General features: G+C 38.8%; 3 protein-coding genes across 3 annotated transcripts; 1 reads left to right on the top strand and 2 right to left on the bottom strand.

Annotated features, from left to right (window-relative positions):
• Positions 1-6494: 6494 nt before the first annotated feature.
• LOC110188631 (uncharacterized) lies at positions 6495-7180 on the top strand. Its single transcript, XM_020958406.2, has 2 exons — positions 6495-6790; positions 6849-7180. Exons 1-2 carry the CDS (start codon positions 6608-6610, stop codon positions 7110-7112), a joined length of 447 nt encoding a protein of 148 aa, XP_020814065.2. The 5' UTR covers positions 6495-6607; the 3' UTR covers positions 7113-7180.
• A 1056-nt stretch (positions 7181-8236) lies between these two features.
• nxf4 (nuclear export factor 4) lies at positions 8237-9525 on the bottom strand. Its single transcript, XM_020958349.2, has one exon. It carries the CDS (start codon positions 9381-9383, stop codon positions 8364-8366), a length of 1020 nt encoding a protein of 339 aa, XP_020814008.2. The 5' UTR covers positions 9384-9525; the 3' UTR covers positions 8237-8363.
• Positions 9526-10409: 884 nt separating this feature from the next.
• On the bottom strand, positions 10410-11615 carry LOC110188583 (uncharacterized). Its single transcript, XM_020958348.2, has 2 exons — positions 11374-11615; positions 10410-11251 (listed from the first exon to the last, which is right to left on the bottom strand). Exons 1-2 carry the CDS (start codon positions 11480-11482, stop codon positions 10422-10424), a joined length of 939 nt encoding a protein of 312 aa, XP_020814007.2. The 5' UTR covers positions 11483-11615; the 3' UTR covers positions 10410-10421.
• Between the last annotated feature and the right edge of the window lie 912 nt (positions 11616-12527).

The raw sequence follows: 12527 nt of genomic DNA, 5'->3' as shown, positions 1-12527 counted from the left end.
GCCCCAAAGTATGCACCACTCATTTACTTATCAGGCCCGGGAGCTGCTAGCTATAGCCCCAGCGAAGCAAAGTCCACACGAGAATTTGTGGCACATTTGGGAGCTAAGCAGCGGGCAAAAAGCATTACAGAAAAAAGGAGTCAAGCAGCAGCTGCTGCTGCTTCTTCCATTTCCATTGCCATTGCCATTGCCTCTGGTCTCTAGTCTCCGGTCTCTTGTTGTGGCCAGTGTTAACATAAAACTTGTCCAGCGATAAACCCTGAGTCCGCCCAGGACATTGTCCAGCCGAACATTTGTTAGCCAGCCCTTGGCTCCTGCTCATGGGATGGCTTTCTGGACACTGTTCCGACTGCATATTCAGCCTATTTTCTGGTTCCATTTCGTCCTGGTCGAAGGGGTTTTGAACATTTGAAAATTTTAGATTGGCTTTGGCTCTCTGCACGAATCTGGCACTTAGTACTGCCCGTATTTCCAGCATTTTGTAAGAGTATTTGGTGGGTGAATAGGCGCCATATACTTAAGAAAAGAGCATCAAAAGGGTAAGAATTTTCCCGAGGATATCCTAGATGCCTCCTATAATTTTCTTAAGAGCTGAAGTTACTAAAAAGTTTATAATATTCTGATGTAAATATCTTTCTGGTGACTGTGTAATAAGTATTTCATTGTGCCCTGTTTTCTATTCATTGTCTTAGGTAGTTTAATATTAGAATGTTTCGCTCTTTCGACACCAACAAACAAAAAATATAGAGTTGAAGCTAAACACGTATCTGCTCTTCAATCCCTCACTCAAAGCTCACGAAAATATAATGAATTACTTATCCAATGTCAGGTAATATATTCATTATTATATGCTCTTCAGTCTCAGCACAAAACTTGGCTTTCCACGAAATCAAAATAATTCTTCAGAGAACAAAAAAAAAGGACTTTATCAGCCTTATCACCACCCACCAGGGCAACGGGTTAATGAATTCCAGTCGTAATTATCCGGCCAAGGGGAGTGATTACCCCAAAGAGACCCGGCTCCGAGCGAAATGTTATAACCACCAGCCAAGGGACCCTTTTAATTATTGTTTATAACAGGCGGATGCAACTTTATCTTGTTTATTTTATGCATATTTTTTCCGGCTTTCTCGCCCAACATTTAAATATTCGAACTGCGGTAAAGTTTCGATTGTGTTTGCAGTTTTTCCGCTGAATATTTATCCAATTGATATTGCCCGGCAATTGGTCTTTGTTTTTCTCTTCTTTTTTCATGAATTTTTTTTTAAGGTCCATTTCGATTGTATATTTAATTGAATGATTCCTTTTTGCCCCTTGAACCCAATTAAGTCAATTGTTAAGTTAAAACTTAGAAGAAGAACTTGACTCTAAAGACAATCTTAACATTCCGAAATTATTGCAAAGTCAAGGCTTTATTTATAGAGTGATTTGTTTGTATAAACTCTTTGGTAAATCACCCGTAGAGACACAAGTATATCGAATCGTTAAATTTCAGTTGGATTTTGTTTCAACAGCATCGTTTCAATGCCTAAAGTTGGTAACCTTTGAGGGTTAGCCGACTGCCTTTGGCCGATTTCAATGCGTCAACGTCTGTGTCTGCTTCGCTTGTCATGCATTTTACGCATGAGAAAGTATTTTCAGTTAACAAGTGCGAGGGTGGCAAAAAAAATGTATCCCCAATGCAGGAGTGCACGAGGAGATTCCCATAAAAATAAATCGAAATGGAACGAAGGGAGACGGAGCTGGAGCCCGGTGCCCGGAGAGGGAGTGTCGGGATAACAAACGGCGATGCTCCTTGCCAACGGAACGGGTTTGTTTATGGCGCGATATGAATGACACGTGACTGGGAGACACCAGACAAGCGGCAGGAGCAGGAGCAGGAGCAGGAGCAGCAGCAGCCTCGCCAGACGCTCACAAAAATTATGAAATTTAGCGCAAGCCACAGGAGCTGGAGGTTGCTGGAGGGAGAAAAAAAAGGCTCACACTGGTCTCACGCACACTGCGGCATATCCAGCTATGTGACAGCTCTGCCATATCGCACCTGCTGCACCCATACTCATACACACACTCACACACACTCAAACCCGACAGGTGTAGAAGCTGGTAAGCAAAAACCGACGGCCAATGCGCTTAGCACTTTCATTTCGTTTGCTGCAAATTGCTTAACCACAATGCATATGTATGCATAACGCTGACTCTCACATGGCCAAATACACAGGGAGAAATAAAGGTCAACTTGACTTGAGTGTAATGGGAAATAATTGTTAATTTTTGGTTGGAAAGTATTCCTTTTCTTATGGTATATAAAAACCATTTAATATGGAATCTGCAAGAGCTTCTTTGAAAACAACTAAAGCTTGTTTATAAATTTATAAAAACTTATGATAACTATTATAAGTATGTATTAATTATGTTGTCTTAAGTATATCTTAAATATGTATACATAAAATAAGTTGAAAGTATTTATATTTCCATATTTATTAAATTAAAATAACAACTAACCTTTACCTTTACTTAAAAGTTATAAGTTCTTAAAATCTTAGTAAACTTCAAAACCAAAGATCAAGATCAAGACCAAAATCATTTCCATTTCTTACAAGAAAATTACATATAAACTATCCTTAGAACTTAAGAAATCTTAGAAGATATTCTCTACAATTTTAAATACCTATTAAATTAATCAATTAATATAAAAACCATTCAAAAATCTTCGGAAATTCTTTCGGTGTAAGGACATATATGATGGCATTAGTAACGTGAGCCCAATGTGGTTTTTTCCTTGGGCGACTGTTGCAAGGTGTCGCTGGCAGCTGCTCGGCTCAATCTAGCTGCTAACGGTTTAACGCTTTGCTGCCCTTTTTCCAAGGATTTCCCCCAACTCGCAACGAGGTGTAGCTTTAGGCACTCATTTGCGGTTGCCAGGCAGACAGACAGACAGAGAGATGGGAATCGTTTTTGCACAAGAATAACAACAACCAAACAATGTTTTGGCAAAAAAAAATTAAAATTAAATTCCGTGTAATTAATTAAAGCTTCTTCTCCTGGTTGAGAGCTTCAAAGGCCGCTCCCACTTCCATCAAATAATTGGTTTTGATTTATTCACAGACCCATTTCTATTTTAAACATAAAATGTTATTTATTTCCTTTTCGTCCTTCCTGAAAAGTAGGCAACAATTCGTGATGAAATCCCCGTTATAAGCTCAGATGTGTGTGTGTGTGTGTGTGTGCATGTGTGGGTGTTCTTAATACGCATTACCGTAGGTGTCTATAGGCTGATTATGACAGTGTTTGCATTTTCCCATCCCGGATCCTTTATGCTGAAAATGTGTAAAGGAAATGAAAACACACACTCGATTTTCTTACCGAGAGCTTAAAGCTGAACGAATCGACGAGTCCTAAGCCCAATAGATATTTGAATTGAATAGTCCTTGCAAAGAAAAGAGAATTCTCTACGAATAAATTCCCAATCAATTTTTTTGTATAAGAACCCTCAGCCTATCTCCTTGAAGTGAAAACTTGAAATTTTTTGGTATTTAAAGATGCTGCATTTTATTTATTTCACTTTATTTTCCACTTTACCTAACAGCCATAATAAGTGCACAACAAATTCTTGGCAATCAATTACAAAAGTTGCTACCGAGTTTAGTTCCTTGAAACTTCTTGCTTCTTGTTTGTCGACTTTTGCACCGTTTAATAGCCACGCTTGACTAATCGTTATAATCGCTCTTGATTATTATTTGGCCAGTTGGTGACTAATCTCGTCATTAGTTTTATGGCTCTATGATTTGAGGTCAAAACTAATCTCTTGTGTGTGCAAAAATAAAGATTTTGGTTTAGATAAAAATTTAAATTTAACTTTTGATGCACATTCCTGCATTTATTTTAATGGTTTTTTGAGGAAAATAAATGTTTGGGAAGATTTTTTAATTACTATTATAAATTATTTTTCTGGAATATGCAATATATTGTATATGAAGAAGTCTCTAGTTTGCAGTTAGTCTTCTATATACTCTCACTAGTATATAAGTCGAAACGGGCCGGATTGAAGGTCTATGTACATACATATATACAAAGCTTTCATAGGAAACATTAGAAACATTTTTTGAATAAAAATTGAAAAAGGTTTTTAACATATTTTCATCTAATTTGTGATGTATTTAGTATTTAATAGTTTTGGTTTTATTTTTATTAAAATCGAACAACTATATCATATAACTGCTATAGAAACAATCGTTAAATGTACATACATATGTATATCTCTTTGTGCATCTCTACAGACCTCTTTCTCTCTCTCTCTCTCTCTCTCTCTCTCTCTCTCTGTCTCTCTCTTTTGTACACCTCTAGAGACCTCTTTTTGTCTATCTCTTTCTGCCTACCTCTAGAGAAATCTCTTTCTCTTCCGTACTCTCGCTCTCACTTTCTCTCTTCTTCTCTTTACTCGCAGACTATAAATAGAGACGCTGCAGTTGCACCGACCTCATTCTGTTCGCGGCCTGCCAAGTGTTCACATCTATAGTGATGGTCCTAGTGATAAAGATTGCCCTTCGACCTCAGATATAACACCTGAGCTATGCATTTATTTAAATCTAAAGTAATATTGCATTTTGTAATAATATCTGAATTTAAATTATTGCAACTTTGTCTTAGTTATGATTGATTTCAATTTGAACCCATGTTCCCATACCTTAGCTTCTTAAAGTTAACTTCCTTTATTATTTAAATATAAAATTACTAATTTATTTGTATATAAAGTATTTACTATCAATTTCACATCCGTCTGTTAGTTACACATAAGGTAATTGTTAGATGAGATAGTCCTCCTTTGGTTAACGGAAGCGAACCTGTCAAATGCAATGCGACTTGAACTCCACGCAACCACAGGCACTCCCACAATGGATACACTCAGCATCCTAAAGCATTTCACCACCCACCACCCACCTCCCATCAACCACAATGCCACACGCACGCAGGCCACTCGCACTTCCTGTTTTTTGTTTCCGTGGGCCACAAAGTCAAACGTCGAATATTAAACAACATTTGGCTGTCAGAGTGGCGGTGGATCGAAGCCGCAGTGCCGAAGTCCTGGCCAATAGATGGGTTTTTGCCCCACCCAGTTTACATGTTACGTGGCCAACCTCCTGGCGATTTCTCATTCATTGGGAAAGTGGGGAAAACACAGGGAAAATATGTCAAATGCCAAATGCCATTCTTTAGCCTGAAATATTAAGATGGCCACGATCTGTCCGTGGAGCAAGTGTCAATTTGATTAATTGAGCAACATGCTGCTCCCGCTGGTTTTCGCCTAAGATACTGTTATCCCTGGGAAGAAAGGAAAACTTTTTACGTAGTGTCCTTGGCGAGGAATTCAATAAAAGCATTGCATAATTTAGCCCCGCGCGCTCTCTCTCTCTCTTTGGGACAACTTTGTTTCACCCTTTTTTTCGGGGTTGGCTAAGGCGGAAATGAATTTTTCCGCTTGACCCAAATGCGCTAACATGTATAAATCCAATGTTTGTTTAAGCTTTAAGTTTGGGATTACTATTTTTTTGCATGTATCTCAATTGAACTTGAGAGGCAAAGTGATGAGATAATTTATGCTGAAAGTGTTAAGTGGTCGATGAAATGTGAAGTGGGCCAAAGTACACAAAGTCGGAAAAGGGTGTGAGTGACTGTGGAAAGTTTATCCATGGAATGAGTTTTACAAAATAGCATTTCACGAGTCCTGTGTTTGTGCCATCTTTAAATCATACGTTTTTCCCTCCCCTTGGTTGCCGCTCATCTGGCTTGTTCCACAACTGATATATTGTCATTCATATGTTGTGTCAGCAATTTGTTAGCTTTATGGCTACTGCCACGCCCCCAGCTGTCGGCCCCAAAAAGAACACAGGGCGGGGAGGGGCGGTGTGATCGGGAAAAAAGTAATAGGAGCGGAAAAGGGAAAACCCAAAACTTGCGTACATAATTTGTATTTATGCACTCGACCCTCTGCATTCTGTCATTTCCTGATTTCATCGTTTTTATGTGGCATTGTTTCGCAAAAAAATGAAGGAAATTGTATAATGAATACATGCACAGATTCAGAAAAAATACATATTTAAAGAGAGTTTACTATAGTTTTAATTCAATTAATTTATGAATAGTTAAAGCTCCTACTTCTTTATTGATTATTTTATTTTATAAAGCTAAAAGTTCTTATAATTATTTAATATATGCAGTTTTGTAGGTAACCTCCTTTCACATTTTTCCTTTTATATTTATTATCAATCGATTGATTACAAATTTGAATATCCAAGTCACTCCATCAGCTTTAAACTTTGAAAGTTTTTATCGTTTATGTAAACGCATGTTTGTGTCATTTTGCAGTTTATTACCTTGATTACAGTTCAACTTGTGTAACTTGTAAAGCGAAGCAGCAAAGGTTACTAAAAAAGTTATTTTTTCTGCAGTCCCTCCCCGTAAAGTTTTTTACAACTCAGGCAAACTATAAATTTGATCATAAGTTGTCAGATTAGTCAGATGTTGCAGCAACCAAAGCAAACGAAATCAAACATTTCAGAGATAGCTCTCTAGTCAACTTTGAATCTAGCTTTATATTTGTAAATTCAAAATGGGAGATCCTCGTAATCGTATCTTAAAGGATCTAATAAACTCGTTCCACTATCATGAACAATTCAAAAAGTTTCATTTGCAATGCCTTGATTCTGAGAAAAGAGGATTGCGGCAAAGTATGGAAAACTGGGAAACGACCCACAGAACTTTCGAACGCCTGGGAAATGTGCAAGACTTACATGTAAGCATATTCAAGGTAAGTTAAAAAATATTACATTACTAAATCCTTTTATTTCTAGGCCTTATGGAACGAACATCAGCGAAAGCAAAAGAAAATTCAGTCAACAATTCAGACATTTTTGGATTTAAACCAGGACCTCAAAGGCAGTAGATACTATTTGGAGGCAACTAAAATTATTGAAGAGCAGAAGGACTTAAAGTGCTCAAATACTGAGGAAATGAAGGATCAACCTGAAGCTAACCCGAACGTAGAAGGTTCCGAAAAGGAAGTACAGGAGATAGATCCTGTGAATGCTGATCAGAACATCACCAAAACTGAGTAGAATTCTTTATATACGGACTACGAAGTATTATTAGCAGATCATTAATATATATAAAATTAATGCTAAAACTATAGTACTTGAACTCCATATATTCTTCAATAAGACTGAAACTTGCCCTCTTGGTAATATCCAACGGGGTTGACCTGAAAAAGGTAAGCGGCCAAACCGCAGGGTAAAGTAATTTCTACTTAGCCCCAAACTAACTACGACCAGCATGGAAAAGTGTTGGAAAAAAAGGAGGGGCGAGGAAAACTTTGGTACGCCTTAGAAATTAAAATAAAGTGCCAAGAAAGTGAAAAGCGAGTGGCTCATGCCCTAGAAGCAGCAGCATCTTGAAGTTCTGGCCAAAGCCAAAGCCCGGCCAACTTCCGTTTTGGGCCAACATCGTACCGCAGCAACCACTTCTTGTTGCCATTACATTTTCCATTCTTATTTTTTTGCCTTTACCCTTGCACGGTTAAAAATGGATTTATTTAAAATCGATCTAAGTTTATTACATCTTAGTAGCTTTCAAGTCAGCAACAAAGAGTATTTTTTTAGAATTTAGAAAATGGGATTAAAGCAATATTAATCGGTAAAGATTATGCTTCAAGGCGAAGTGATCAAACACTGAGAATCTTTACCAATTAAAGAAAATCCATATATATTTCTTAAGTTCGATTTGGATTATAAATATGTAACAATATAACAATATTTCTATTATTTTCTCTGTACGCCTACCAACTGCAGCGAGTGCGTAGGCGTTGAGTCCACGTCTCTTTTAATAATTTGTAACTCATTTTCCACTCGGAAAACAAAATAACGACAACAACCAACTGTAGTAGGTAGCGGCGACAGTGGCGAGCATTTCACCTTTTGAGCTCTTATGCTTCGGCCATGGGCAAAGCCTAGCACAAAGTGAAAAGTGAAAAGTTAAGAGTAAAAAGTAAAAAGTTCCATGCCAAAAAGTCGCTCAAAAAAATGAAGAGGAAACTTTTCTTGGTTTTAAGTAAGGACATTACATTTGGGTTAACAGGCAAACTACGCAATTGAAGTGGTCCAAGAAACAGTAGCTCAAGAAGTGTGTAAGGACCAAAATCTTCGGACAGGACCAAACACTCCCTTCAAAGCTGATAGAGAAACTCTTTCAAAAAGAAGCAAACAATTTTATTTTCATGTAATATCTTTTAAGGACTGATAACTAGTCTCCAAAAATTATAATTTTAACTGTTAGTTGCAGAACAAAAACAATACAAAAAAATGTAAAAAAAACTAGTTCCTTACAAATGCTTCAGGGAAAATGAATCCCAGGCCAAGCATTTCCAGAAAGTTGTCAAGGCTCTGGGCGTAGTTACAACCATTAACCGCAAGCAACTTCCAGCTCCAGGCCCATTTCAGTCCAGTCAATTGGCACATATTTTTTATCAAAACGGGATCACAATGATTTCGCAAATCTATGCCAGGTGGCACCGAAACTCCGTTGATCTTCCGCAGGCTCCGCCACATATACAGGACATCGATTTCATAGCCAGGCGGCAGAAAATTCTGCTTCAAATTCAATTCGACAAGCGGAAGGAGCTGCAAAGATTGCAGCAAAGACAGGCTATTCAGATCATTGTACTCCAGAGAGATTGAACGCAATCGTGGCAGACGGCTCTCCACCTGACAGAATGGCTGAAGAGAGGTCAGGTGATTTCGGTCTAAACATAAGTGCTCCAGTTCCGGCATCTCCTTCTCCACGATCTGGAGCACCGAGGTCATGCAGTGGGAATTGGCCAGGGCAAAGAACATTTCCTCCAAGATTCCGTCATTGTGAAATGATGTCAGGTCCAAGCTTTGCCGCTTGTCATCATATCTGGCCAGAATAGCCTCCTTTAGTGCCTTCTTATGAGCCTCATCGTACTGGAAAACGGGCATCCGATGGTTGACACCCAGCCAAAGGCGATTATTAATTCTATCGAGCTTAAAAAGAGCGCTCGCCACGGCATATGAATTGACGTAGAAAGTGAAGAGAGCTCCGGCGTCTTCTGCGGCATCGAATTCCCCGCCAGAGTGCAGGTAATGGGGCTCCAGCTTCAGTGGTTTTATCCTTTGACGGATGCGTCGCAGGACACGGTTAACACCCACATGATCCTTGCTAAAGACCAAGACGCGATACCATCCATGTATACTCACTGGCAGACTGGTGACACGTCCCACAGGACCAGATTCCACCAGATCCACGACCCTCGGCGTGGAGTGACATAAAGGACCTTGAATGCCTTTGCCACGCGGTGTACTCAGCGCAGTCATTTAAACTAATTATTACGAAACTTGAAAAGAATTACGGTGGTAGTTACTAGAGAAAGTTGGTTAAAAAAATGTAAAAAATTTTCCTGACTATACAATAACCTAACTGTTAGCTGGGCTAAAGTAATACTAATGGCCAAATAAAAATACTGATACAAAAACAAAAGTTTAATCACGGGTAAACTGATCACACTGTAAATTTATTCATATAATAGTATTTGTTTCTCAATTTTCGTATGCAAATTCGAACATTTCTTGTTTATTATTGAAGTTCAGCATAAAATCCAAACCAGACAATCCAACCCAATAACAAAGACTACAATAATAAATTATATATTTAAAAAACTTTACAAATAACAAGATGAACTACATATTTATAAATGTTTGAAGTTCTATTCTAGCTTTCAATTAGGTAATTAGAAGAATTAGAATTAATCGAACGACTAAAAAGTTTAAATAGGTAAAATACACCACGTGGTGATAACAATTTTATTATATAGGGGGCGCTTTAGGCAATTGTCTTTTTGCATCGTTTCAACATTGCAACCAAGGAGGTGCGTTTGGTTTATACATGTGTAACAAACTGTTATTCGTATGTATTTGACACAAGTTGTTTTAGCGACACCTATATGTAGCTGGGAGTAAGCAGGTAACTGCTTCTTTACCCGGTAGAGGTCACTTAAATTACAAAAACAAAACGTACACACAGCAAAATTTTAGTTTTATTTTAAATTCATATATTGTATTCATTAATTCGAAAATGAAAAAAGAATGGTAGCTTCTGGAAAATGCTAGAAAACAAATTTTTGCGGGCTTAGCTAGATCTATTTGGCAATTAATGCTGGTTAATAAAATATATGGTTTTTGGGGGCGAAAATCACTCATTAATTTCTTTTCCTCCTGACCAAAAATTTAATACCCTGTAAGGAAAAATAAATTTATTTTAAAAGAATACTTTTATTAGAGGCTCATAGGTAAAAGTTATTTAAAAATAAACTAATCTTTGAATCTTTAAGAGTTATTTGTAAATGAAAGTCTGACTTAGAAAATGAAATATTTCATGCTGTATAAGACCACAAGCATACCCAGCACACCCTGAGAAATAGAGAGTGTTGGAGCGGATGATCGCTTTCCGTGATACTTTTTAACAGTGTGCGTTGATTGCACAATGACATGGTGCGGCTGTGCTGGAGCAGGATGTGGAATGGGATTGGTTTGGACTGCAGGCACGACCGGAGCAGGAGCGGGCACAGGAACTGCCGGTGGAGTAACAGGCGTGTGAAGAGGAGCTGTTGGCACTATAAATCCTGGAGCAGGGGCAGGAACAGGTACAACTGGGGTAGCTGCAGGAGCAGGAACAGGAGCAGGAGCGGGAGCAGGAGCGGGAGCAGCAGCAGGAAGAGGAACAGGAGCAGGAACAGGCGCTGGAGGACCTGCTGCTGGAACTTGAATCACTGGATAAGGCTGTGGCATCACAGGCACGTGACCAGAGCTAGGGGAAAGTTGAGGAGCTGGCTGGTTGGTCTGCTGCAAAGTGGGACAAATCAGGTTCTCGGTCTCCGTATAGGTCTTGGGATTATCCGGATTGGGTTGACGTATAATTTGCTTATAGCAACCATTGGCATCGGGTGGACCTGTTTCAACGACAGTCGCCCGTTTGGGATCTGGCTGCACGGGCACAGCCAAGGCAATGGGAGCTGGTGCCGGAGGAGCTGGAGGAACTACGGGAACGCCTCCAGCATAATAGTGGTGAACATGGGATACGGGAGCAACAGGAGCAGCAGCGGGAGCTGGAGCGGGAGCCTGATTAGACTTGGCCGCCATATGACCCAAGACACCTCCAGCTACCACTCCGCCCAAGAGGCCAACACCTACAGAGGAATACAGAGAGAAAAGCAAGAGTTTGGGATTTTAATTAAAGAAAATTGAAACTTTAACATATTTTCATATAGAATATAATTAAGTTTATATAATTTTTAATTATTTCACATACCAAAAGCCCTTTTCCGACCTCGTCCAGGACGAGCTTGACTAAATGGCACTAGACTTAACCCGAGCAGAGCCACCAGGACTAAAACCTTTACCAGATTTCGCTTCGACATAATAATGTTATTAGATCACAGTCTCTTCACTCAACTCGAAATATATATTTGGTTAAATCGGCGTTCAGAATCGAAATGATCGAGCTCCTGACTCACTTGTTCGCAACGACCAGAATGTTTTGTCGACTTTTCAAATATTTACACAGTTGCGTTGAGAAATTTAACGAAATTCGTAGTTCACCGCATGTTTATGGTTCGCTTTAATTTCAATTTTAGCGGCACATGAAACGCTCATTAACACGCTAAGGTCTTATACCATGACGCGAGGTTTTGTTATGTATTTAGAAACACGGATCAATTTTATAAGAGAATCTATATTGTGGATGAAAACATTATATACCAAATTGTTATAAGTCTAAGAACCATTTTACTCTAGATTTTTCTAGCTAGCAGACGTATCTGAAAGGTGTTTCGGTTTTTAATTATTGTAAAATAATTAAATATAACTCGATTTCGGTATGGTTAAATATTCTATATACAGAAATGTATTTTAAAAAGTGTTATATACTCTTGATATGCGTGTTCCACTGACCACTTTGTTGCAAATTTCACCTCAAAAGAATGGCTGTCTTCTCGAAGCTATAAACAAAGCCGATGTGAAAGGAACAGACATAATGGCAGATTCAAAAGTGTTGTTATTAGTTCGGCTTAAGGTTGTGTGATTTAAGCCCCGACAACAACAACAAAAAAAAAAATACAAAATGGGTTCGATAAAAAAGAGTAAACGTTAATTGTTTAATGAGTGCCAGTCGTCCCTCTGCCGCCCTTTTGAATTCCATTTCGTCAAACTGATGGCCGAAATTTTTGGTAGTTTCGGGCGACAGGACCGGGGAGCAGCAGCTGGCTGAAACATGGTGGTTAAGTCCTGCACATGGCACGTGAGGCTCTATTTAATTTTCATCATTTTCAGACCTGGAGGACACGCAAGCCGGTTCGTGTTAACACTGAAGCTGCAAAGGTCTCGATATTCAGCCCGGCAATTCCAGCAGCTTCCGTAGCTATTGATTAAATCGGCTTAAAGCCTTGACTAATGATGACAGAAGAT

Source organism: Drosophila serrata, unplaced genomic scaffold, assembly GCF_035046125.1.
Source record: "Drosophila serrata isolate PLE 108 unplaced genomic scaffold, ASM3504612v1 contig_241, whole genome shotgun sequence".
NCBI lineage: Eukaryota > Metazoa > Arthropoda > Insecta > Diptera > Drosophilidae > Drosophila > Drosophila serrata.
Note: the sequence above shows the minus strand (reverse complement) of the source record. Positions and strands in the feature narration are given on the sequence as shown.